We start from the raw sequence: 25,567 nt of genomic DNA on the forward strand, positions 1-25,567 counted from the left end.
ATTGTTAATGTTGGAATATTTATATGGTAACAAGGACTCGTTATAGCAGATAAAGTGAATCAGACAAGGCAAGCACATCAATAAAATATTTGAATATATAAGAAGTAAGGATTTACACTCTAAAATGATAGTTAATCCATTGAAACAATTATACTTGCAGAGTTACAGGCGGTGACAGAAGCAAGCAGTAGGTGCATTAAATCTGAAAAAAGAATAAATCGTTTAATCTGGTCTGCTAACTTAGAAGCACAGTGATAAGTTGTGAGTTACAAATTCAAGATATGAGTAGAAGGAGGAGAGGAAAGGTGGGAAATTGCCTAAGGAATGGATTGATTAGTACAGGAACTGCTGAAGAATTCTTGTGAAACAAGGGAAGTTTACTGTCTTATGGTTTCATAGACTTAAAATGTGAATGAATGAAAAAGGCAACTTAACACAAACTAGAGTCATCTGGGAATCAGGAGACTCAGTTGAGGAACTGCCTCCATCAGATTAGCCTGTAGGTAAATTGGTGGGGCGTTTTCTTGATTGGTGGTTGATGTGCCAGATCCCAGACCACTGTGATCAGTGCTAAACTGGAGGAGTCCTGGATTATAAACAAAACAACATGAGCAATCCAGAGGATGAATGCTTGTAAGCATTGTTTTTCCTGTGACCTCTGTTTTAGTTCCTGCCTTATTCTTACCTTAAGTTCTTGCCTTAGCTTCCCTCAGTTATGGACTGTAAGCCTGTAAGACAGAGAACCTCTTTCTCCCCAAGGTGTTTTTGGTCAGTGTTGATCCCAGCAGTGGATAGGACCCATGATTATCTGTTTATTTTCAAAGTAGGGTTAGGGAAATTTGGTTTAATTGGTATATTTTTTTTGGTGGGGGTTTCATTGCAATGTATAACAGAGTGAGTGGCTTAAACAGTAGAAATTCATTCTCCTAAAGTTCATTTTATTATAAGGGATTTCTTTTACACTTTTAACTGTATTTAGTGTGTGAGGTGGGCAGAGTGGGCTCATGTGCCATGGCACTTGTATGCTCAGGAGGAGCTGGTAGAAGTGGGTTATCTCTTTTCACCATATATGTGAATCCAAAGATAAATGTTATGTCATCAGGGGCGGTGGCAAGCCTGCTGAGCAGTTTCACATCCTGCCCACGCCCCCAGCCCCTTAGAACTCTCTATGTGTCTCCTACATGGCTATCTTCAGCCTGCGTTTCCTTGTGGCCCTTACTGTATGTATGTCTCTGTTTATTTCTCTTCATAAAAAGGAGAATAAGTATTATTGAATTAAGACAAACCCATAACACTTCATTTAACCCTGATTTTTCTTTATTCATTTATTTTCTTATTACTTTGAAATATATTATGCATTTTCAAAATGGTGTATGTGTGTGTGTCTTTGTGTGCATGTTGGTGTGCATGTTTAGGTGACAGCACCTCTTTGAATCTGTTTCTTTCCTGATACCTTGTGGTACCAATGGGTGGAATTTAGATAATCAGCCATAGAACCCAGCTACTTACCATTGTAGAGCTCTCTTGCTGGCCCAGAATTACCTTCTTAAAATTGCAACTTCATATAATCATATTTTAATATACTGTGAATTAAGACATCAACATATGCCTTTTCAGCTATGGGAGGAGTGAGATTTCTCTAATGACTAGAGTTGGAGGTTTAAAATTTAAATATTTTAGAGTAAATAAGTACAAAGATGGAAAATATCAAATCATATTCTCATACAGATTGTTTTTAAGATGACAGGATGCGATGGGAAAAATCAGTTTTTAAATATGCTGTAGACAGATGCTTAGACAAAAAGTAAGGTACGTAGGAAGAGAACATGTGTTATATTAGTGTGTATTTTTGGGGGAATAAAGGCAAGGGATCTACCAATGTATCACTAGATTGAGCTAATAGTATGTGTTCATTCCCAAGGCAAAGTAAGTATTGTTATATTAAAAAAAAAAATCTAGGAGGCCCAAGTGATTGGCATGGAGAGCAAAAGTCCAGAATGAGATCAGAAAGGTTGTGAAGAGATGGGAGTTCTTTTACCTGATATAATTTCTTTGATAAACCAAATCCTGATGAGATCAGAGAATCATGATGCTGAGACACAAGATCTGTTTTTACCTTACAAAAAAAGCTTAATTTTCCTTGAAGTAAAATGCACAGATCTCAAGTGCACACATTTTAATGAGTTTTCAGTACCATAAAACCTGTGTAATTCAAACCTCTTCAGGGGATACATTTATTCATGCACTATTTTTTGCCATATAATGTTTTTATTTTCCAAGTCCCTAAATACTCACATACTGGACATGCACTGTGTCTATACGGATGCATGAGTCTCCTCATGCTTTTTTCTTTATTTGAAGGTAATTCTGAAGATATCACTACTGTTATGAATAATACTACTTGTGGCAGGGAACACTGCAAGGGCTTTACTTGCCTTGATCCATTCATATTTATCTCAGCCTTTGGTGGTTGGTACTACTGCTTAGGTTTTATAGACAGAAAAACCAAATCAATAAACATTCAGGTAACTTGAATTAATTTATATATACAATGAGTATTGGGATACGGATACACACACACACACACACACACACACACACACACACACACACACAATAGTGTTTATACTGTATTCATTACTATTGCGTCCATTTCATGGACCCCAAAAGACCACCAAGGAGCCAATTTTGATGCAATTGCCCAGGAGTCTTTATTCAAGTTCCAGTTGGGTCACACTGACAAAGCAGAATGGGGAGGTTAAGCCCTGAGTTCAGTTTCAAGCAAGAATTTATAGAGGCAACCAAATAAGCAAGGAGGTTTCCAGCTTGGCACACATTTGATTGGGGCGGTGGGTGGGATTTGTTGCGCTTTGAAATGAATGGCTGGGGGGTTGGGGATTTAGCTCAGCGGTAGAGCGCTTGCCTAGTGAGCGCAAGGCCCTGGGTTCGGTCCCCAGCTCCGGAAAAAAGAAAAAAAAATAAAAAAAGAAATGAATGGCTGGTGCTGGGAGCCAAACCATAAACTTTCATAAGTAAATATCTTTAGGCACAACTGTAACTTCTGATTTCTTCCTAATTGGTGGTTGTTGGAAAGTGATCTGGAGATCATTGTGACCTGGAGACCAGTGCAAGGTATAGGCCTGGTGTTTAACTGGAGTTCAACTTTAGGACAGGTTCTCTGAGACAGAACCTGAACTCAAAGAAACTTAGTCTGGTCTCTCAATACAAAGTTTATGCTACAATGTTTATTATTGATTGAATTTACTGTTATGACTATTTTCCTTTTGTGCAGATACAGGTGAAAAAGTATTTCTTTCTATTCCATATATATACATGTATTTTGGTGATGAGTGGATTCTTCAGACATGTTTTTTTCTTTTTTTTTTTTTTTTTTTTTTTTTTTTTAGTCTTCAGCCACCCAAAGGAAAGCATCTTTCCCTATCATATCTGGAGCTAAATCACCATAAATTCTCATTTCTAGTCACTGATTTATGGGTATAAAAGGAAATGTTCATAACTATATGGTCCTTGTCCTTTTCAATGAGTTTGTAGTTATCTATAATTTTAAAAGTTCTCCAAGTTAATGAAACTTCTGGAAGTTCTATCAGCAATCTCAACTGTGCTTCTCAAATACTATGGCAGCATAAAGTATAGCTTCATAAAATAGATTGAAAAAATTTTCTCTCATTATATAATTTTCTACTAAAGAGAATATATACATACCGATAAAAATGTCTAATAGCAAATAAGCTATATTCGCCAGGAAGTTATAACCTTCTAATTGAAAGCCAAAACAAACAAAGCAATATCCTCACAAGTCTTTTGTCCTTATCTTAATATGATTGTTTTCAAATATCTTAAAATTTAATCCGTGTTTTAATTTTTTTATATTTGAAATTCTCTTTTTAATAAAATCAGGAAAATACCACATTTTTCAGGCAAAATCCCACAATATCTTGTGCGATATTATTTATGTGGCAAAAAAGAAGGAAATGGGACTTGCAAGTGGGTGCATAATAAGTTTTTGTGTGTTAAAACTTTCCTCCTTAGAGCAACACTATGAAAAAACTAAATGCTGCTAGCATGGTGTTTGTACGTGCTTGTGAGCTCAGAAGCAAGAGGATTATAAAATGAAGGCCCCTAGAGAATATGTAGTGAGATTCTGTGTCTTGTTTTTTTTTTTTTTACTTAAAGTAAGAAAGAATTAAAAATAAACGGAGAAATAATTATGCTAAAAGATCTTTGAAACAATTAGAAAGTCAGCCAGATCCACACCTGTACAGACTGTCCATGCTCTATGTTGGATCAGTCAGTCAGAGATACTACACAAGTTTACTTTCATCGTTTCCTGAAAAGCAAAACCAATATGTGCAAAGAAGTAGAAGTGTAACAGAATAAATGCATACTACAGATTCAGTTCTCTTAAATAACTGCCACTACCAACTGTACTTTTGTTAGTTGTCATGTGTATGGTGCCATTTCCTGCTTGGTAAGATTGCTTTTATAAGGAACATTCGAGTGCACAGAGTGTTATTCTGCATGTACCAGAGAATGTGATGCTGTGTTCCTGGTAGAGATATACTTAAGTCACACACAGAATTAAGAACTTGACATGTATATGTATGCATATGGCAGACAAGAATATACAACCAAGTTTTGTCACTGAAATTGTTAAGTTGGACTCTTTTCACCATTGTTGTCTGGCTGTGGGACTCTAACAGGCCGTGGAAGTAGGATAATTTAAATAATTCTTGAAGTGGTAATAGAATGTGATTTTGACTCTCTATCATAACTGAAGTTAAAATTAAATTCTTCATAACCTCAATTGCTAGACTCTTATTAGGAAATGGCTTACCTTAGGCATTTTAATATTTAATAATACGTTATTTCAGATTTTCTCGCAGTAATAATCATACTTTTCCTTAAAATATTCTGTCTTGCTTGAGCCTCATAATATTTTGTGAGGTGGATAGGGCAGGAAAGAAGTTATCAACAAAAATGAAGTGTACAAAGAGGCAGGCTGCCTACGGTCATGTTTTCATTTGATGACAGAGCCAAGGGCATTGCTGGCCCCATCTTTAGAATCATTTATTGTGAGGTATTTCTGCTAGAGATGTTGAAAAGATTCAATAGGTATTGTTGTTATATATGCTTCTCCATAGGTTTCTCTTTTCTACAATAAATTGAAGGCATGAATTCTATCTTAGAGTCAAAGTAAGAGAAAATTTTATAGACTGAGTTGTCTCATTTTTCAAGTTTAAAAATATGCACACTGACAGGAATACAGGTAGGAGAGCTGTGCTCTGGTTACTAGGATCACGGACGGAGTTCTAATATTTAGCTTTAACTTTTATAGAAAAGTGAAGCAGAGAGGAAATGTACTAGATAATTAACATTCCAACAGGGTATTTTTCAAGAAAAAGAAACCCCAAATGTTATGTAATTTTTTGATTTCCACACATGATCCATCTCTGTCCTTTGGTAAATATTTATCCATATATCTGAATGAAAATAAATGTATGTTGTTGAAATTAGAATTATTAGCTTTCATTTGTTGTCCCAGGCAACATACGTATTGCCTCATTCTACTACATCACTTATGCAAATTTAAAAAGGTCTTTACCTAGCAATTTGTGCTTTGTGTTACTAGTTTGAAAAATAGTCATGAAGTGTTTCAATTATCTTGCCTTCAGTATTATTCACCTAAAGTATCTGTGCCAGAACAACGTTATTCTTCTAATATTTAACAATTTGTACTTTACTTGATATTTATTCATGTATTTTGTGGTACTAGAAATTGAACATAGGTCCTTGCCTATGCTACCCAAGCACATTCTATTTTATGCTATCTTTATTTTCCTTTTATTAAAAATCAATTTTTTTCACATAATACATCCTGATTGCAACTTCCCCTCCCCCTACTACTCCCAGTTCCTCTCCACCCCCATTCCGATCAATACTTGATTTTTAAGAGTAAGTAATATGAGATTATGTTGGATCTGATATGTTTATTATACAGAAAATTATATATATAGTATATGCTATATATATATCTTTCTTTGGATGGCTCTCAAGAATTTTGTAGCTTTTATGTTTTGCCCTTTACAATGTAATCTTGTTTATTTTCCATAAATATATTGTTTTCCACTCACAAATACTCAATATATCTGCTGAGACGTATATCATCTCTGTATTTTTCTATGTAGATCAGATACCTTTAAGACTAACAATCATCAATTTATTTCATAAATTGCTGATAAATTGATCATCTTTAGAGCCATACTTGTTTGTTCGAGTGTTTTTAAGTTTTTACTTTGAGTCAGGGCTTCACTGTGTATGTCTAGCTGTCCTAGATTTCACTCTGTAGACCAAACCAGCCTCAAACTTACATATATTTGCCTCTGCCTCCCGGTGCTTGGATAAAAGGCATGCGCCACCATTGCTCAGCTAATTCATAATTGTTCAGTAAGATCCTTGGTAAGCTTGACTACACTTAATCCTAGTAAATCTTTAGATGTGACATTGTTATGTATATTTCACAGATTAAAAAATGGTGGCAAAGGAGGTCTCCAAATGATATCATGTGAACAGACTCAGACTTGCTCATTATCTAAATGTCAGCCATTAGCCTCTGTGGAACATTGTTATTTCAGGATGATTTATCTTGCAAAACAATATTGGCTTGCCAAAAGAACTGTGTCAGAGTAGGTGTGCCTTATTGACACAGTGCTATATAGGACAGCATGATAATGCATAAGGTAAAGTAAATGCCACTGGAAGAAATCAAATAGTTTATCCAAGTCTCACCTTGCATTGTAGTTAGGACTCAGGGACCATATGCTAGAATCTTACCTACCTGGCTTGTTAAAGTCTGAGGGGCTTTTAGTTTTACATGTGAGGGCCTGAATGCTGATATATCTGGGAGCATGAATAAATGAACCAAGTTGTTTATTTTGTATTTTATCTACTTTGGATAAAACATCCATCTATAATAATAAGAATTCTTTCTTCCTTCCTTCCTTCCTTCCTTTCTTTCTTTCTTTCTTTCTTTCTTTCTTTCTTTCTTTCTTTCTTTCTTTTTTCCAATATAGTGGGATGCATCTTGCTTTTGTCCTGGAGATCACCTCTGTGGCTTGGATTTATCTCAGGAACATTCGTCTTCAGTCTGCGTGTTAATTAGAAATCAAGCATGAGGAGACTCGTCTACTGCAAGGTGGTTCTGGCCACTTCGCTGATGTGGGTGCTTGTCGATGTCTTCTTACTGCTGTACTTCAGCGAGTGTAACAAGTGTGATGACAAGAAGGAGAGATCCCTGCTACCTGCGCTGAGGGGTGAGTGCTCGTGCAGAAAGAAGTGCTGATGCAGGACAGAGCAGGACACCTCGAACTAGATGAGTTCTGCCTTCCTGTGGCAGAAGCGCATTTTAGCAAACTGTTCGCACATATTTAACAATCTGGAAACTGCTATACTTGTGTAGCCTTAATTGTCTATTTGGAAGAAATGACACTAGCTATGCAAACTCTATGATAACTTCCAATTTCTACCATTCCAGTGTTCTTTGATTCTACATAAAGAATTATTTTGAGCTGTTCCTATTAGACATAATTTGAAGTCTGAGCTTTCAAAAGCCAGTTGCCTTTAAAGATCAAGCACATAACACTGAGAAGAAATGATACAAGAATGAGACAGGAGGGGAGTAGAGAGGGTTGGGGATACATTCTTCTTGGAGGCCACCAGAGCCTTAGTTCCAGGTTAAAGGTATACATAATGTTAGACGTAGTATAAGGTCACTATTTCTTTAAGAATTAGTTTCAAGGAATAGAAAGCAACAAATTCTAAACAAATATGACAATGCATGCTGAATGGTGATTTATGAAGGAAGGTATGAGGTTCAGTGCCTGCAGTTTTTGCATATTCTGTTCTGTGACATCAAGATCCAAAATATATTTATTTCTAAAATATTCACAATAAATCTGACTTCTAAATTTTAAAACATACCTAAGGGTGTTCAATTCATTAAATTACAATGGATTCTGTGCTTAATAATAATATATTATATATGCATGCAAAATAAACATTTTCCTTTCAGTTTAAGGTGAAAGTTTTGAATCTATGAATTACTGAGTTATGATTATCATGTATAATTTTACTTTAGCAATTTGAAGATTATTCTTTAGTCAAAAATACTCCGGTAAATGCAATTAAGTTGACAGTATTCTGCTGGAGGAAGATTGGAAAAGTGTAGAGCATTTCTGAAAATAACTTTTAGTTTAGAGTGTTTTATACAGCTTTCTTTTTTTTTATTAACTTGAGTATTTCTTATATACATTTCGAGTGTTATTCCCTTTCCCGGTTTCCGGGCAAACATCCCCCTCCCCCCTCCCCTTCCTTATGGGTGTTCCCCTCTCAACCCTCCCCCCATTGCCGCCCTCCCCCCACAGTCTAGTTCACTGGGGGTTCAGTCTTAGCAGGACCCAGGGCTTCCCCTTCCACTGGTGCTCTTACTAGGATATTCATTGCTACCTATGAGGTCAGAGTTCAGGGTCAGTCCATGTATAGTCTTTAGGTAGTGGCTTAGTCCCTGGAAGCTCTGGTTGCTTGGTATTGTTGTACATATGGGGTCTCAAGCCCCTTCAAGCTCTTCCAGTTCTTTCTCTGATTCCTTCAACGGGGGTCCTATTCTCAGTTCAGTGGTTTGCTGCTGGCATTCGCCTCTGTATTTGCTGTATTCTGGCTGTGTCTCTCAGGAGCGATCTACATCTGGTTCCTGTCGGTCTGCACTTCTTTGCTTCATCCATCTTGTCTAATTGGGTGGCTGTATATGTATGGGCCACATGTGGGGCAGGCTCTGAATGGGTGTTCCTTCAGTCTCTGTTTTAATCTTTGCCTCTCTCTTCCCTGCCAAGGGTATTCTTGTTCCCCTTTTAAAGAAGGAGTGAAGCATTCACATTTTGATCATCCGTCTTGAGTTTCGTTTGTTCTAGGCATCTAGGGTAATTCAAGCATTTGGGCTAATAGCCACTTATCAATGAGTACATACCATGTGTGTCTTTCTGTGATTGGGTTAGCTCACTCAGGATGATATTTTTCCAGTTCCCTCCATTTGCCTACAAATTTCATAAAGTCCTTGTTTTTGATAGCTGAGTAACATTCCATTGTGTAGATGTACCATATTTTCTGTATCCATTCCTCTGTTGAAGGGCATCTGGGTTCTTTCCAGCTTCTGGCTATTATAAATAAGGCTGCGATGAACATAGTGGAGCACGTGTCTTTTTTATATGTTGGGGCATCTTTTGGGTATATGCCCAAGAGAGGTATAGCTGGATCCTCAGGCAGTTCAATGTTCAATTTTCTGAGGAACCTCCAGACTGATTTCCAGAATGGTTGTACCAGTCTGCAATCCCACCAACAATGGAGGAGTGTTCCTCTTTCTCCACATCCTCTCCAGCCTCTGCTGTCACCTGAGTTTTTGATCTTAGCCATTCTCACTGGTGTGAGGTGAAATCTCAGGGGTGTTTTGATTTGCATTTCCCTTATGACTAAAGATGTTGAACATTTCTTTAGGTGTTTCTCAGCTATTCGGCATTCCTCAGCTGTGAATTCTTTGTTTAGCTCTGAACCCCATTTTTTAATAGGGTTATTTGTTTCCCTGCGGTCTAACTTCTTGAGTTCCTTGTATGTTTTGGATATAAGGCCTCTATCTGTTGTAGGATTGGTAAAGATCTTTTCCCAATCTGTCGGTTGCCGTTTTGTCCTAACCACAGTGTCCTTTGCCTTACAGAAGCTTTGCAGTTTTATAAGATCCCATTTGTCGATTCTTGATCTTAGAGCATAAGCCATTGGTGTTTTGTTCAGGAAATTTTTCCAGTGCCCATGTGTTCCAGATGCTTCCCTAGTTTTTCTTCTATTAGTTTGAGTGTATCTGGTTTGATGTGGAGGTCCTTGATCCACTTGGACTTAAGCTTTGTACAGGGTGATAAGCATGGATCGATCTGCATTCTTCTACATGCTGACCTCCAGTTGAACCAGCTCCATTTGCTGAAAATGCTATCTTTTTTCCATTGGATGGTTTTGGCTCCTTTGTCAAAAATCAAGTGACCATAGGTGTGTGGGTTCATTTCTGGGTCTTCAATTCTATTCCATTGGTCTATCTGTCTGTCTCTGTACCAATACCATGCAGTTTTTATCACTATTGCTCTGTAATACTGCTTGAGTTCAGGGATAGTGATTCCCCCTGAAGTGCTTTTATTGTTGAGGATAGTTTTAGCTATCCTGGGTTTTTTGTTATTCCAGATGAATTTGCAAATTGTTCTGTCTAACTCTTTGAAAAATTGGATTGGTATTTTGATGGGGATTGCATTGAATCTGTAGTTCGCTTTTGGTAAAATGGCCATTTTTACTATATTAATCCTGCCAATCCATGAGCATGGGAGATCTTTCCATCTTCTGAGGTCTTCTTCAATTTCTTTCCTCAGTGTCTTGAAGTTCTTATTGTACAGATCTTTTACTTGCTTGGTTAAAGTCACACCGAGGTACTTTATATTATTTGGGTCTATTATGAAGGGTGTCGTTTCCCTAATTTCTTTCTCGGCTTGTTTCTCTTTTGTGTAGAGGAAGGCTACTGATTTATTTGAGTTAATTTTATACCCAGCCACTTTGCTGAAGTTGTTTATCAGCTTTAGTAGTTCTCTGGTGGAACTTTTGGGATCACTTAAATAAAGTATCATATCATCTGCAAATAGTGATATTTTGACTTCTTCTTTTCCGATCTGTATCCCCTTGACCTCCTTTTCTTGTCTGATTGCTCTGGCTAGAACTTTAAGAACTATATTGAATAAGTAGGGAGAGAGTGGGCAGCCTTGTCTAGTCCCTGATTTTAGTGGGATTGCTTCAAGTTTCTCTCCATTTAGTTTAATGTTAGCAACTGGTTTGCTGTATATGGCTTTTACTATGTTTAGGTATGGGCCTTGAATTCCTATTCTTTCCAGGACTTTTATCATGAAGGGGTGTTGAATTTTGTCAAATGCTTTCTCAGCATCTAATGAAATGATCATGTGGTTTTGTTCTTTCAGTTTGTTTATATAATGGATCACGTTGATGGTTTTCCATTTATACAGCTTTCTAAAATGATCTTTCTCAGCAGGAAAGGTTATGAGAATCTTTCCCTTTTCAAACTGTGTCTACATCTCTCATGGTAGTTTTCACTTAGCATTGATAATTGAAAGTACTATGTAACTGATCAGTGTATTTCTTTTTAGATAGTTTGTATTTACTTTAAGCTTTTATTCCACAATTATTAATGCCAGGAGGACCTTATGAGCCCTAATTTTGATGAATGAACATGAGGTTAATTTCCTCTTCTTTAAGGAAAACAAACCCTAGAATTAGCCTCTCTGTGTCATTGCTGCTGAATATTGAGCTGCAGCTTGATTGAAAGTAGAGTGTGTTTGATACATTGCATCAGTGTTTAATGTTTACTGCATCTTTTTTTTTCCGCTGGAGACATCTAGATTGGTCACAAAAACACTATAATCTGATTCAACAAAACCAGAGTGGTCTTTCTCATGGGTATGAAAAATATGCAGCTCTGCTGATTAACAACTGTAGTGCAGAGGTTTTTTTTTTTTTTTTTTTTTTTTTTTGGTTCTTTTTTTCGGAGCTGGGGACAGAACCCAGGGCCTTGCGCTTCCTAGGTAAGCGCTCTACCACTGAGCTAAATCCCCAGCCTGTAGTACCGAGTTTTAAATATCCAAATGTGAAATATGATGCTGCAAGGCAAAATACTTTTTCTGAAGCTTATTTTTTTGTGAAAACTGACCTTATTTATAAAATATTGCTTTGGTTTGCCAGGGCTGCTGGAACATGAGGGGCTGGGTGCCATTTACACAGCAGGATTTTATTATTTTTATGGTTTCAGATCTTGGAAAATCCAAGATCAAGGTGCTTGTTAGATTTCAGGGAAAGCCAGGATAAATGGTTAACTAAGGAACCAAGACTTTTGCTGCCAGGCCTTCTCAGCATTGCCAACACCTGTTGGAGTCCTGTTTCCTTTGTAACCATTTGTCCCAGGTTTCTTTGAGACCCAACAGTACTGAAAGATGTGGTGCTTTGGAAGAACGATTTCTTATAAAAGTTCATTATTCCTGCTAAGCTCACATGGCCGGCAGTTGGAGAATATCTAAGGCCATTTTTCCTAAACAGTGACCTTTACTGACATGTCTCTGAAATTTTAATATTTTGTAAATATAATATTATGTAAAATATCAAGTAAATGTCTAGGATATACAGTTCAAATACTGATAGTGAAGTGCTGTTACTTAAAATATCTAGCTGGGGAAATGGGAAGAATGTGGGGGTTCTAATTAGGAAGAGGGTAGTGATAAATGCAGAATTATAAGTTAGTAAAATAACAGTAAAGATTTCTGGAAATGTCATAAATATTCATACTATTAATGATCTATATTGGAAAAACAGCATAAAGATTCCCACAAGAACGCTGAGCTACACAATCATAACATACATGCAGAGAACCCCTGACTCTTTTGCCTGCCTTTGTGATTCTTTTTCTCTTCCTGGATTGCCTTATCTAGTCTTCACATGAGAATATCAATGTTGCCTGGTCTTACTGTAGCTTGTTATGCCATATTATCTTGATGTCCCTGGAAGTCCTGCTCTTTTCTGGGGGGAGATGAAGGGGTAGTGGATCCATGGGAAAGAGGAGAAACTCGGGGAGGAAGGAGAAATTGTAGTCAGGATGTAATACTTGAGAGCAGAATAAAACCTCAGAAAACATAATATAATGCATGTAAACCTTTGTTTAGGTATGTGCAAATAGTTTTAGTTAAACTGAAGATCTGACCTGAAACCATCTTATTTGAGGACTTGCTTTCATGGTATAGAAGGTACCATGCAAACCTGCAAAGGAAGAAATCAATCAACATTTCTACCCAACTAAGTTCCCTGTGAACCACAGCAATAACCAACCTGGCACCATAACTTCAAGGCTACAGTAGGGACATGCGTATCTTCAATGTAATTAATAACTCTTTAATTTGACCTAAGCCCAGCTCTACAAGAAGGAAATCATGCCTGGTACAGGAAACTTAGCCAACTGACCAGAGCTAGTGACATCATGGATTTTGTTAGGGAACATACAAGAAGCATGATCTTCTAATCACATTCTAAATATTTGTTATTATATACAAAGATAAGTGTAGGTCTCACCCCTCATCAAAGAAATTTCTATTTACAACCAATGGAGGGCATTATAAAATACCACAAAGTAACATAATGCCAGAGTTGTGGAGGTCAGTTTGAAAGAATATATCTATCCTATGGTCTAGGGATACTATGCTATACTATATTATGCTATGCTATGCTATCCTATGCTATGCTATGCTATGCTATGCTATGCTATGCTATACCACTATACTATATTACTATACTATACTGTACTGTACTATACTATACTATACTATGGCCTAGGGATACTATACTATACTATACTATACTATACTATACTATACTATACTATACTATACTATAATGGTGTAAGGAACATTGAGGAAGGGGACCCAGAAAAATTGTATGAGCCAGAGGATTAATGATTTTACTATAATATTGAGTCTCTTATTGTCAGATAATACACTCATGTAATCTCAGCAACATGAATGCTAGACACAAACAGAACAAGGACATGCTAAACATGGACTTAAAAGAGTGCAATCTTAAGCAAAATTTATGGGTAACTGGTGAATGCTGAGAGCACAGACATAGTCTTTCCCAGGGAAGAGCACACCAATTGGTAATCCAATACCAAATTGTCAGCCTTGGAAACATACTTACAATTGACATTATACAGACTGAATAGGGTGTTTCATGCACTTAAGAATATCTATAAATACATATACATGTTGGTTTGTACCAACAATTAATGGAAGAAGAGGACATGGTTTGAATAGATCAGGAGAATATACACGAAAGGGAAGGTGGGAAAGATATAATTATATTAGAAGCTCGGTAATGAAAAGAAGAAATTGACAAAATTCGTTGGAACAAGTGAAATCATTCTTTTATTGTTAAATACTAGACTTTGCTCTCAGACATGTACAAATTCAGTTAAATGGGCCATGAATTGTCTTTAAGAACCACACGTTCTAACGTACTCGTCTAGCTACATTACCAAATAGAAAAGGAGTGGCTACTGAACAGACTGGTTTCAGAATTAAGAGTTTTGACGTATGGGAGATATGATGCTTCATGCACACTGGGAGTGAGCGGATTGCAAAAGGAATAAAGTCCTTTTCAAAAGTAAAGGTCCATTCAATGAGCAAATTAACTGATAAAATCTCAATCAGACATAGAAAGAATTACTAGATTGTACCCAGAAAGCCAGGATAAAGGCACATTTTATAGGATTTTAAAAGGCTGTGTGACTGAAAATGAATTTTAACTTGTTCTTAGAAACAGTTTCTGAAACTTGTTAGAAAGGCTAGTGCGTATTAATCATCCACAGACTTAGAAGAAAAGAATCACATATAATATGCAGTGGGAGTGACAGTTTTATCTTCAATTACGTAATTAGATATTTAAGTTTCATTTCTTTATTAAAACCACTCATATTAGATGGTAAGTAACAGAATATTAGCTCATTTAATTGTCCATGTAGCAATCCCATAAGTATTACTTCCATTCTCAAAATTTTAATTTCTTTTTCATTTATTTTCTTTACTTATCGACTATTTCTTGCACACCGCCCCTCCCAGTCACCTGTTCCCACAATCCTTTCCCCATCTTCTCTTTCCTTCTCCTGTTGAGGGTGGGACCGCCTGGGAGTGGCATTCAAGTCTCTCCTAGGCTAGATGCTTCCTCTCCCACTGAGGCCAGACAAGGCATCCCTGCTAAAAGAACACATCCCATGAGCAGGCTAGGATTCTTGCCTTGCTACAGGAGATGTCCCCTTCAGGTTCCATATCACCAAGGTAGTGAGTCACAGCTAAGGTCACCCCTATTGGTTCTTGGACCTTAACCCAGGTCTCTTTCTACCTCCTCTTCACCCCAGTCATTTGCAGATTTCCCTTCATTTACATGGCCACCTAGCCATCCTTTTTGCCCTGCCTGACACCTGACCCTAAACCCCTCATTCCCTTCTCCATTCTCTCTTCCCCCCAGCTCTCTCCCTCCAACTGCCTTTTTTGACTATTTTATTCCCACCTCTGAGATTCAAGCTTCCTTGCTTGAGCCTTCCTTCTTGTTTAGCTTGTGGAGCAAGGGGAACACATCTTTATTTCTGCAGTAGTGCAAACTTGTACTTCCACTTTGAAAATCAATTTGGTGGTTTCTCAGAAAACTGGGAATAGTTCTATCTCAAGACTCAGCTATATGCCACTCCTGGGCACATACCCAAAAAATGCTCCAAACCGCCACAGAGATGCTCAACTATGTTCATAGCAACTTAATTTGTAATAGCCAGAAACTGGTAACAGTGTTGATGTCTCTCAACTGGAGACTGGATAAAGAATATGTGGTACATCTGCACAATTTAATAGGGCATACTATTCCCCTATTAAAAACAAAAGCATCATGAGTTTTGCAGGCAAAGGGATGGTACTTGAGAATGCCATCCTGAGTTGGGAAACTAGTCCCAAAAGGACATGCATGGTATGCAGTGACTTATAAGTGGGTATTAGCAATAAAATGCCGGTACCACGTTACATTCCAGACCCAAAGAAATTCAACAAGAAAGAAGGTGCCAGCAAGGAGGCTTGAATCTCACTGAGAAGTGGAGATACAATTTAATTTGGTGTCTCAAAAATAGGTTCACAAGTCCTAATTTATCACAATGTACATATCTTATATGCACATTTTTTATCAGTTTACCTCAGTAAGTGACTAAAATTAATTACTCATTTTCTTTTTTATTTAAATAAAATATAATTACATTATTATCCAACTCTTCCCTCTTCCACATCCACCTCCATATTTCTCCCAAAATTCAAGTCCCCTTCCTTAACTATTGCTGTTACATATACGGATAAATGAATAGATACAAATACAATCTTCTGAATCTGTCCAGAGTTGTTTACATGAGTTTATTACTTGGACTTATCACTTCTCAATGGATAACCAATAAGATATTCATCCCTGGGGAAGACTAATTCTTCCTCTCTCACTAGATGTCAGCTGCTTTTAGCTCTCCACCCAGGAGTGAGGCTTCCCACAGTGTTTCTCCTATCTACACTGGGATGGGAATTATTGGAATTGTTTGGTTCATCTTTAGACAACACCAAGGCATGTTTTTGAGATTTCATGAGTGTAGCTTTGCTGACTCAGCTAGAAGGCATAGTTCACAGTGGACTTCCTGATTCTCTGGCTCTTAAAATCTTTGCACCTCCCTTCGGATACAGGAATTATACTGTAGATTGTAGGCTTACCACTTGTGGAGGGGATCCCATGGTCAGTTTTTCTTTATACTCTAACTAGTTGTGGCTTTCTTTGATGGTCTCTTTCTTTACTTTTAATAATTTTATTTTCCATGGATATTTTATGCATTTACATTTCAGATGTTATCCCCATTCCCACCTCTCCCTTAACCTCTCCCCTCTCCCCTGCTTCTACGAGGATGCTCCCATTCCCACCCACTAGCTCCAAACTCAATGCCCTGGCATTTCCCTACATTGGGGCATTGAGCCTTCACAGGACCAAGGGATTTCCTCCTATTGATGCTGAACAATGCCATCTTGTGCTACAATGTGACTGGAGTCTTCGGTCCCTCCATGTGTACTCATTGGTTTAGTCCCTGGGAACTCTAGTGGGGTTTGGTTGGTTGAAATTTTTGTTCTTCCTATGGTGCTCCAAACCCTTTCAGCTCCTTCACTCTTTTCTCTAACTCCTCCACTGGGGACCCCAGTCTCAGTCCAGTGGTTAGCTGCAAGCATCCTCATCTGTATCAGTAGAGCTCTGGCAGAGCCTCTCAGGAGACATCCATTTCAGGCTTCCTGGCTCCTTCTTGGCACCAGCAATAGTGACCAGATTTGGTGGCTGCATGGGGGATGGATCCCCAGGTGGGGCAGTCTCTGGATGAATTTTTCTTCAGTCCCTGCTCCACTCCCTGTATTTCCTCCTGTGAGTTTTTTGTTCTCCCTTCTAAGAAGGACTGAAGCATCCACATTTTGGTCTTCCTTCTTCTTGGGAACCATATGATCTATGATTTTTTTTTTAGATATTTCAAGCTTTTGGGCTAATGTCCACTTATCAGTGAGTACATACCATGGGTGTTTTTTTGTGACTGGGTTACCTTCCTCAAGACGATATTTTCTAGTTCCATCTCTTTGCCTAATAATTACATGTAGTCATTGTTTTTAATAGCTGAGTAGTACTCCATTGTGTAGATGAACCACATTTTCTGTATCCATTCCTCTGTTGAAGGGCATCTGGGTTCTTTCCAACTTCTGGTTATTATACTATAAGACTTCTGGTTATTATACTATAAGACTTCTATGAACATAGTAGAGGATATGTCCTTGTTAGATGTTGGAGTACCTCCTGGGTGTATGTCAAGGAATGGTATAGCTTGGTCCTCAGGTAGTACAATGTTCAATTTTCTAAAGAACCATCAGACTGATTTCCAGAGTGGTTGTACCAGTTTGCAATACCACCAGCTATGTAGGAGTTTTCCTCTTTCTCCAAATCCTCCCCAGCACCTGTGGTCACCTGAGGTTTTTTTTTTTTTTTTTTTTTTTTTTTTTTTTTTTTTTTTTTTTTTTTAATCTTAGCCATTCTCACTGGTATAAGGTAGTATCTCAGGGCTCAGGGTTGTTTTAATTTGCATTTCCTTGATGACTAAGGTTGTTGAACATTTCTTTAGGTTAGGTACTTTTCAGCCATTCAATGTTCCTCAGCTGAAAATTCTTTGTTTAGCTCTATACCCCATTTTTAAAGAGGGTTATTTGGCTCTCTGGAGTCTAGCTTCTTGAGTTCTTTGTATATATTAGATATCAGCCCGTATTGGATGTAGTATTGGTAAAGACCTTTTCCCAATCTGTTGGTTGCCATTTTGTCCTATTGACAGTGTCTTTTGCCTAACAGAAGCTTTTCAATTTTATAAGGTTCCATTTGTCAATTCTTGATCTGAGAGAATAAGTCACTGGTGTTCTGTTCAGGAAATTTCCCACAGTGTTTATGTGTTTGAGGCTCTTCCCCATTTTCTCTATTAGTTTCAGTGTATCTGGTTTTATGTGGAGGTCTTTGATCCACTTGAACTTGAGCTTTGTACAAGGAGATAAGAATGAGGCAATTTGCAATGTTCTATATGCTGATGTCCAGTTCAACCAGCACCATTTGTTGAAAATGTTACCTTTTTTTCATTGGATAGCTTTAGCTTCTTTGTCAAAGATCAAGTGACCACAGGTGTGTGGATTTATTTCTTTGTCCTGAATTCTATTCCATTGTTCTACCTGCCTATTCATGTACCAATACCACACAGTTTTTATCATGATTGCTCTATAATCCTGCTTGAGGTCAGGGATGGTACTTCCCCCAAAAGTTCTTTTATTGTTGAGAATAGTTTTTGCTATTCTGGGATTTTTGCTTTTCCAAATTAATCTGCAAATTCCTCTTTTAATTCTATGAAGAATTGAGTTGGAATTTTCATGGGGACTGCACTGAATCTGTAGATTGCTTCTGGCAAGATGGCCATTTTTACTGTATTAATCCTGCCAGTCCATGAGCATGGTATATCTGAGATATGGAAATATTCTGAAATTTTCTTCGATTTCTTTCTTTAGAGACTTGAAGTTCTTGTCATACAGATCTTTCATCTGCTTGGTTAGAGTCACACTGAGGTATTTTATATTATTTGTGACTATTATAAAGGGTGTTGTTTCCCTAATTTCTTTCTCAGCTTATTTATCTTTGAGTAGAGGAAGGCTACTGGTTTATTTGAGTTAATTTTATATCTAGCCACTGTGTTGAAGTTGTTTATCTGCTATAGGAGTTCTCTCGTGGAATTTTTGGGGTCACTTAAGTATACTATTGTATCATCTGCAAATAGTGATACTTTGACTTATTCCTTTGAAATTTGTGTACCTTTGATCTCTTTGTGCTATGTAATTATTCTGGCTAGGACTTCAAGTACTATATTGAATAGGTAGGGAGGTACTGTAAAATGAGCTTCATTAATGAGGGAGGAAAGCTATACTTATTCAGAAGTATAAGGATAAGTGTTGAGAATGCAGTTAGAAAATTATGCTGGTTTAGCAAGTAGTAGTGGTAGATTGTCTTATAAGATCCTTGACCTCACTAGCTAAAAGTAGTTGTCTAGATTTACAATACATTTTGTTTAGTATTTTCTATCCACCAAACATTATGTGAAGAATGGTTTATGTCAGAACTAATAATAAAATTATAGTGAAGAAGGATTTTGTGCAGATTTGTCTCAGTGGCCAGATGTGGTTTGGATTCACTGATACTGCAAAACCAATCACCTACCTATGCATCCAGGCAAACTTTAACAGAGGAATGCCCAGAAGACATGTTCTTGTTTTCATTTTTATCAAGGAGAAAAGTAATTAGAATTATGCTAATGAAATTTCAGAATACCCACCCTATGCTATCAAGCAGAGTTAGAGTTTGTAAGTATTAAATACAGAACAAAATCAGTAAGGCATAGTTGTCATTTAGAGAAAAAATACTATAACTTTCCTTTCTGGAAAGACTATGAAGAGCAGTGTTAACTGAATAGAGAGGACTGTGCAACGTTACTAAATTGCTGACCAATAAAATGACAATGGCTAATCAGATGTACCCAATCAGTGTCACAATTAGGTTGTGTTATATCAGAAACAAGTAAATCATTTAAATTTTCTGTTCCTTTTGTCTGCTCCTACAATTATTACAAAAGACAGTTCTTGTCTTACAGTGCTTTCTTAGCATGGTCTGATTTAAATTTTGCATGTTCTCATGATCATAGAGTTTATGCTTATGATTTAAAGAAATAAATGAATTATTACAGAGAAAGTAAGCTTAAGATTTGTTGTTATATAGATAGCTTTGCTTTCATTCTTTAAAAAAGAAAATCTCTCATTGCTTTTTATAATTTGATTTTCCATTCAAATTTATAATCCAGAAACTCTCTTTTCTCTCTCACAATCTGCCTTGTGTTTTAGCCATAATACTACCTTTATCCTATAGAGGATTAGAAAATGTCATTGCATATATGTGTGGTAATATTGGTAATATTCCATTTTGCTCCTAATGGAATGTGTATCAGGTAGATGTGAGGAGTCTACAGAAATGAATGATATTGAGGATATTGAGAAGGGTCTAGTTAGTGGGTATTTACTCAGACAGGGAATGCATGGAGTGCAAAAATCAGAGTTAGTGAATGATTATAATATTACAACAATATTAGCAGATTTGAGATGGAAAAAATCCAATTGAAAAGCATGAGAAACAAGAATAAACTGATTTATAGAACAAGTCTCATTGTTAGTAAATACAAGTTTGGGAATAATTAAGGGACATATAATTTCAAATCATGATATTGAGGTATCTAAATAGTTATTTTAATTTTGATAAATTTTGAGTCATAGGGCCCTGTTTCTTCCTCAAAATTATGTATCATCCATGGCAATTTATTATTTCATAATTCCAGTAAGTTAATTTTGCATTCACTAACCTACTTTTCATAGACATTGTTTAGTTTGATGTATTGTAGGAATCTGAAGACTGGGATCTTGTACCTATCAACACCTAGGGTTGACTATGTCTGCTCAGTGTTATGATTTTTAGGTTATTCATGGTTTTGAACATTAACAATGGTTTCATCAAACTGAATACCTGACACAAGGTAATTTATTTAGAATTAAAGTATATTTGTTCTAGTCCCTAAATTTTGGTAATATAGGGTCAACTCATTGAGTTCTTGGTTCCAATAGTATGCACTGTGGCTTTATACTCCAGAGTAAGGCCACTATATCTTCAGATGGGAGACCAGGTCAGGAAGATCCACTGCCATCAACTCTTGTAGCAGTATGTGTCCCTTGAGGAAGGTGAGGCCCCTGTAATCTAAACAGCTCCTCTATACTCTACATCTAGACAGCTGCACATTGGAGAACATGAATCCATGACCTATGTGTGAGGCATCCATTGAAATTTAAACGCTGGCATATGGACAGACAGCAATTGTTTATCCTTTCCCTTAATTGGCATTTAGGTCTCATTTTTTAACTGTGATGAATAAATCCTGCTACATTTATGTACAAGTCTATGTGTGGACATATGTTTTCTTAACTCCTGGAAAGATACCAGGAAGCAGAAATGCTGAGTCATATGCTAAGTGTGTGTTTAATTTTGTGAGGTACTGCCAGTCTGTTTTGACAACTTGTAAGACTGTTTTCTGCTCCCCTCTGCAGCGTAGGAGCATTCTAGATCCTCAGCATCTTTCCAGAGCTCTACTGTCACGTGTGTTAACTTCAAACCAATTTAGTTAAGGTTTTGTAGTATCCATTCTTATTTTCATCATTTGCTTTTCTTTGTTAACTATAGAATGTTCATATCATTTTATGCTTTTTTTGTAGTCTTTCATGAACTGCTCAATTTTTCCTAATTTTCAAATTAGGTTATCTGTTGCTTACTTTAAAAATATGTTTTTGAAAGAACAGTTATTTTAAATTTTGATAAAATATAATGCATTATTTTTAAAGATATAGTTCTTATTATATGCAAATATGAGTGTTTAGTCATAGTATATGATATAATTCTGTATGTGTGTGTATGTGTGTGTGTGTGTGTGTGTGTGTGTGTGTGTGTGTTTTAACTGCATGCATGTATATACATCACATGGCTGCAGAGGCCAGAAGAAGATATTGAATTGTCTGGAACTGGACTGAAGGATTTTTGTTAGCTGTTATGTGGGTGCTGGGAAATATGTCCAGGTCAGCTGCAAAAGCAGCAAGTACTTTTAATGGCTGAGCCATCACTCCAGCCCCATATGGAACATATTACCATTATTTTCCTTTGATGCTTCCTATGTATAATTTTAATTTTTTTCTATCTTTAATCATGCCATGGCCATGACATTCTCACTGTAATAAAATTTTCTAGAAAATTCAATTTTTAAAGGTTTGGCTTAATTTTTATTCATAGTAAATATGATAACTATAAAATCTAAGGTATTAGTAACAGTAAACACAATAAAAACCAAATTATTATATCTGAGATATATAATTAATTTTTACAAGTATTTACTGTTAAAAATTAATTTTGTCATTTATAATTGAGAACAATCGTATTAAAAAACTTTCTAAAATTCATTAGTTATGTAGTGTTACTTTTGAATATTTCTTTTAATTTTAGTTTTTCCTTTCAAAAATTCCATGTTTGTGGATTGTATTTATATCATTCCCCACTTCTTACAGACCTCTTTATGTCTACCTCCATTTCCTCTCAAGTTAATGACCTCAGTTTCTTTATTGTTTTATACACACACACACACACACACACACACATACACATGCACACAGAAACACACACACATACATATATGAAAATTTGTTAGATATGTAAGCATTTCTGTCTAAATCTTTAGCCATTGCATAGGAAAAGAAATAAAAGGTAGTAATATAATTTGCTGAACTTATTTAAAGGTAGTTCATATTTGTTTCTCATAACACAATTTATACTCAACATGAAAATAAAAATACAATAAAAATAAAAAAGAAACATAGCATATAATCATACACCAAATTTTTATTTAAATTTTGTTCAACTTTATTATTTTTTCCTGTCATCACTTTTATAACTGCCATAAAATTTTAAATTACTTGCATTTTTACCACTATTATCAATATTTCATAATAAAGTTATCTAAAAATGTTATTGATTGCTTTCTGGAGAATGTCTACATACTCTTTAATAGAATCTAGACTATGAGATCAGTTTTTCAAGTATATAAATGCTTTTCATATAGATATTTTTTGTGATTTTTCTGGGAACCTAATTGATCAGGTCTCATTACTACTATATGATAATGTTCAACTCAAGACTATATTTATAATATCATTTCTGATTTATCTAGTGATTAATTACAATCAGATACTCTGTGATTTTTTTTTCTTTCGGAGCTGGGGACCAAACCCAGGGCCTTGCGCTTGCTAGGCAAGCGCTCTACCACTAAGCTAAATCCCCAACCCCTGTGTGATTTTTAATAAAAAGCTAGCATAAAAATTTTAGTTGCCTAACTGAATGATGAAATAATCAAAAATCTGTTTCCCTAGCATAACTTATTCTATATAACACATTGCAACTTTTGTAAATATTTCCCTTTGCATTTCAAAAGAAGAAATACAAAGTTAAAACTGTTAATTTCTCATTCATTGCTGGCATGGTCACCATGTCCTAGGGCTGTACTGTGCTTTTAATCCTTCTTTAGTTCAGTTTCTGACATACAATTTTTTTTTATTAACTTGAGTATTTCTTTCTTTTTTTTTTTTATTAACTTGAGTATTTCTTATATACATTTCGAGTGTTATTCCCTTTCCCGGTTTCCGGGCAAACATCCCCCTCCCCCCTCCCTTTCCTTATGGGTGTTCCCCTCCCAACCCTCCCCCCATTGCCGCCCTCCCCCCAACAATCTAGTTCACTGGGGGTTTAGTCTGACATACAATTTGTTTCACTTTTATTGTACCTGTGTAGGACATGCCTATGTATCTCTTTTATAGAATGTGATATGACCTCAAAGACAACTTCCTGGAAGCTGAGACTTGTTCTCCTTCCAGTTGCCATTAATGCTTTTTAGTTAGGAGGACTGAGCATGCTGACCGCACCTCCCCTGACATCAGAGCTTCTGTTGACTCAGAACTGACTCTGTGCTAAGCCCGCAACTCATGGCATCTTGTTCTCTTCTCTATCTTCTAGCATCTCTATGGAGAATTGAGAATTATATAACAAAAATTTTATGTTCCACTACTCAGATCTCGTAGCTGGCCTGTCATTACGCTGAATAAAAGCCAAAGTCTTTACAATGGCTTACCAGATTTTGAGCTGGCGCCCTGAAGTCATTGTGACTAAATGTTCAGTGTTCTCTCACACACATGCCTCCCCTGTGTCCTGACTGCTCCGGGACCACAGGCAGTATTTTTCTACCCATGGGCCTTTTCCTTTCTAACTGTTCCTTCTGTATTGTTATTTTTTTTACACTCTCATACTCTTACTTTCTTCACACTTTATCCAGATGTCACTGACACAAGTGGCCTCAAAGGCCACACCTTAAGTGCCTCTTCCTCCTGTACTCTCTGAGTTTCATTGTTTACCATCAATATTTCCATATCTGACATATTTTACATGTTATTCCCTCTATTTATTCTAATCGCATCCGTTGCTGAGAATGCCAGAATGAAGGGAGAAACTTCATGATCACTTCTCTAAAATGGCCACTGTGGAAGAATCTGCAGAGTGAGAATTCAAATTTTGTTCCCACAATAACACACTACTGGAATGAATTGTTCCAAGACTCCAATGAGAAGTCTAAATTTCCTTCAGTTTGCAATTATATAGTATTAAGAAAACTGAATACATTACCCCGTGGAAAATATTTCAAGGAAATTTGCCATAATCTGACATTTGAAGTATCATCTAAACAAAGAAAATGATCTTAATATAAACAGGGTAAATATCACATATGGCAAATAAAAATAAATAATTATTGTTGAAGAGTATTACATGAAAATTCCCGAATTGTTGTAAAACTAGAAAATAACTTTATTTGGAAAGGGATCTCTGTAAACATAATTAGCTGAAGCTGGAGGTGTCATGGCAGCGGAATAGTACCTAAGTTAAAACTCCGAAGAGTACACATGACACTCTAATTCTGGACTCAGTGTCAAGAATTGAGAGAATCTTAGTAGTTTTCAGCCACCAAGTTTATGTTAATTTCCTGTTTATTTGTTTGTATGTTTGTTTGTTTGCAGCCGTAAAAAACTTATTGATAATCTGAAAATTCTTATATTTTTCAAATGAAAATAGACCTGCCCCAAATCATATGATGTTTCATTCTTAATACTGAGAGGGTTTTTTTTTCTTTCTCTTTTAAAGATACAGCTATAACCTCATAGTCTATAATTACAACTTCAGAATAGTTGAATGAAAAATGTTTTTGAGAAACTATAAGAATAAGAATACATTAAGAGAATCTCATCCATATTTGAAAAAAGTGAAATATTGAGAATATAAACATCAGACACCTTTTGTAGTAGGTTGCTCAGTGTCATATTGACTCGTTGATGTTCTTCTCGTGATGAAAATGGATTACAGAGGATCTCCCCTAGACGTTACCCACCTCCTCTTTTCTGATATAATTGCCTTGTAGTGGGATCTAACCTTGGTGCTTTATTGGATCCTCACTTTGCTGTACATGGTAGCTGGCTTCTATGCTACCAACTCCTGTGACCCTGTGTGCTTTCTCTCTGTGTGCATTTGTCCTTCATTCCATCACATCTCCGTATCACATCCTGTTTTCTATTCACTCAAATCACAATTTAAGTCCTTCTACAGGCTATTTAAAACTATT

General features: G+C 36.4%; 1 protein-coding gene across 5 annotated transcripts in view; it reads left to right on the forward strand.

Moving 5' to 3' along the window:
* Galnt13 (polypeptide N-acetylgalactosaminyltransferase 13) overlaps positions 1-25,567 on the forward strand; it is a 666,951-nt gene that overhangs the window by 63,539 nt on the left and 577,845 nt on the right. For all 5 annotated transcript variants that reach the window (NM_001431575.1, NM_199106.3, NM_001431574.1 and 2 more), the window contains 1 exon segment: positions 7,092-7,331. In NM_001431575.1, the coding sequence (NP_001418504.1) occupies positions 7,190-7,331 (142 nt within the window). In that variant the 5' untranslated portion in view covers positions 7,092-7,189.

Source organism: Rattus norvegicus, chromosome 3, assembly GCF_021556685.1.
Source record: "Rattus norvegicus strain SHRSP/BbbUtx chromosome 3, alternate assembly SHRSP_T2T, whole genome shotgun sequence".
Lineage (NCBI taxonomy): Eukaryota > Metazoa > Chordata > Mammalia > Rodentia > Muridae > Rattus > Rattus norvegicus.